Source organism: Apium graveolens, chromosome 1 (genome assembly GCF_009905375.1).
Source record: "Apium graveolens cultivar Ventura chromosome 1, ASM990537v1, whole genome shotgun sequence".
Classification (NCBI taxonomy): Eukaryota; Viridiplantae; Streptophyta; class Magnoliopsida; order Apiales; family Apiaceae; genus Apium; species Apium graveolens.
Genome location: NC_133647.1, coordinates 205,177,220 through 205,179,213, shown reverse-complemented (window position 1 = coordinate 205,179,213; position 1,994 = coordinate 205,177,220). Strand labels below are relative to the sequence as shown.

The following is a 1,994-nucleotide window of genomic DNA, read 5'->3' as shown; positions in this document are numbered from 1 at the left end:
CTTGGATCATACACTTGCTAAGAAAAACCTCAAATTAATTTATAATCTCAATAATCTCATTATTTGAGTAATAACAAAGATATAAATATAACTATGTTCACTTCTGTATGGTTTTTACTCCATTATAATCACAAATTGGCTTCTTTTTTCTATCTTTGTACTATATTTGGTATAGTTCTACTAAATATAGCAGGGACAAAGTCCTTAACAAAAAAGTACTAACAAACTTTGTATAAAGGCCATCTTTGCATGCATGAGATTTGATAAAGGTTATTTGGAAAAAGCTTCAACTTGTTCATTGCACATATGGCATTTGAATAGTGCAGATGGCATAAATTTTCAAAGATTAAAAGAGTAAATTTGATCCCTAGTTATGAGGCCGAGGATATAATTTATGTGAGTTTTTCTTGTTTTCTTGAAAAATAATTGGAATCGGATAGAATGGTATGAAATCCTTGTGTAATACAAGTGCAGATGCTTTTATGTATACTGTGATCTTTTGGTATGTAAATTATTGTTTTTCTTGGTAATAGGCATGTATTCAACCTTCAGAATTTCAAATTTATACAACAAGAACAAGAACAGTGAGATGTCAGAATAGGGTGCACCGGTGATATCATATTTGTAAATAGATGGATTTTCATTGAGAAAAATGAATTATAGGTACTGACATTTCAATTTCGACTATTTACAGCTTAATCCCAGAGGCCATAACACCGAAATTCATGTTATGGATCATGGGAAGAATCAACATTTGTGTTGTGATCATTGAGATTCATACACTGCCATCTGAAGAAACTTGTAAGTTCTTTGATGGTTAAGAAATCCCATGAACCAAAACTCAAAGCCATCCTTTGTAACTACTTCTATATACTTTTTTGATGTATCATTCACATTTTCACTTTCATTTGCTCTCTTTATATTGTTTAATGGAACTGAAACCTTGTAACAAGTCCGAAGCAAATCCCCGGTTGAAGTAGAGACTTTGATTGATCTTTCACTGCAGAAGGCAATTCTATCGGTTGAGATAAATAATAATCCGGATATAGGACCAGCAGTTGTCGATAGATAGCATTGTGAAGCCTTTAATAGCTTTTCTCCTTGGCTCACACTGAAATTTTGTCTGAACACTTTCTTCACACCCCCTACTTGGAGAATTTTAGCTCCCAATCTCAACTTTCCCTTCACCATTTCACTCAACTTAGGTCCAATTTTCACTGCAAAAGTTAAAAACAAGGAACATGTTAGCACTCAATTTTAAAGCAGAACCAGCCACAAAACAAATGTTTTTTGACATTTGGTAAGCTCATAACTTACCATGATTGCGAATGCCTTTTGCAAAATTCTCCACTTGCACACTGAGTTTGTTCATCCTATTCCTCATTAACTCTATATTGTCTGCAGTTCCAAGAAAAGTCTATTGTTATAAAAGGATACTGTATAGCTGATATTAACAGTCAAAATGATTATTTGATAAATTATTGCTTTACATCTCGTTTGATAAATTATTTGATACTTACTCTGTCTAAATTTCGGAGATGCATAATACTGATTGCAACTGATACATAAAATTCCTTCTGGAAGCATCTCAGCTGGAAATGCTGTTGAGCTGATCGGAAATCCAATAACTTGTCCTGAAATCTGGCAAAAAGTTTTCTTTTTTTTTTGTAAAGTTTGTTATAGAACAACAAAAAGTTCAGGTAATGGTAGTTAGCTGAAATTGATGGCATATTCGATTTCAACAGAGGGTAACTAACCAACTGAAAACTGTGTAGAAGGTATTTGTTGGTAGCATGATCTGTGTGGATTATTAAGCAATTACACTTAATGGTTTAACAGAGCATTGGAGATTAAAATATCGCCTTCTCGTCTAAATACTCTTTAATCATGTCAGAAAAATGTTCATGTTCTTATAACTTGCTGAAAAACCAGAAGCTGGGCAGTTTTTAACAGAGTAAAATTGTAACGTTACCGACTCTCCCAAAACCTAGGAA

The 1,994-nt window shown here is 33.1% G+C and overlaps 1 protein-coding gene across 1 annotated transcript; it reads right to left on the bottom strand.

Moving 5' to 3' along the window:
- Nucleotides 1-294: 294 nt before the first annotated feature.
- On the bottom strand, nt 295-1,640 carry LOC141724564 (GEM-like protein 4). Its single transcript, XM_074526742.1, has 3 exons — nt 1,521-1,640; nt 1,318-1,398; nt 295-1,217 (listed from the first exon to the last, which is right to left on the bottom strand). Exons 1-3 carry the CDS (start codon nt 1,585-1,587, stop codon nt 766-768), a joined length of 600 nt encoding a protein of 199 aa, XP_074382843.1. The 5' UTR covers nt 1,588-1,640; the 3' UTR covers nt 295-765.
- Between the last annotated feature and the right edge of the window lie 354 nt (nt 1,641-1,994).

Coding starts and splice junctions, on each gene's coding strand:
- LOC141724564 (XM_074526742.1), bottom strand. CDS start 1,587: ATGCTTCCAGAAGGAATTTTATGTATCAGTTGCAATCAGTATTATGCA. Junction 1,399..1,520: donor ATCTCCGAAATTTAGACAGA/GTAAGTATCAAA, acceptor TTGGAACTGCAG/ACAATATAGAGTTAATGAGG. Junction 1,218..1,317: donor AAAAGGCATTCGCAATCATG/GTAAGTTATGAG, acceptor TAACTTTTGCAG/TGAAAATTGGACCTAAGTTG.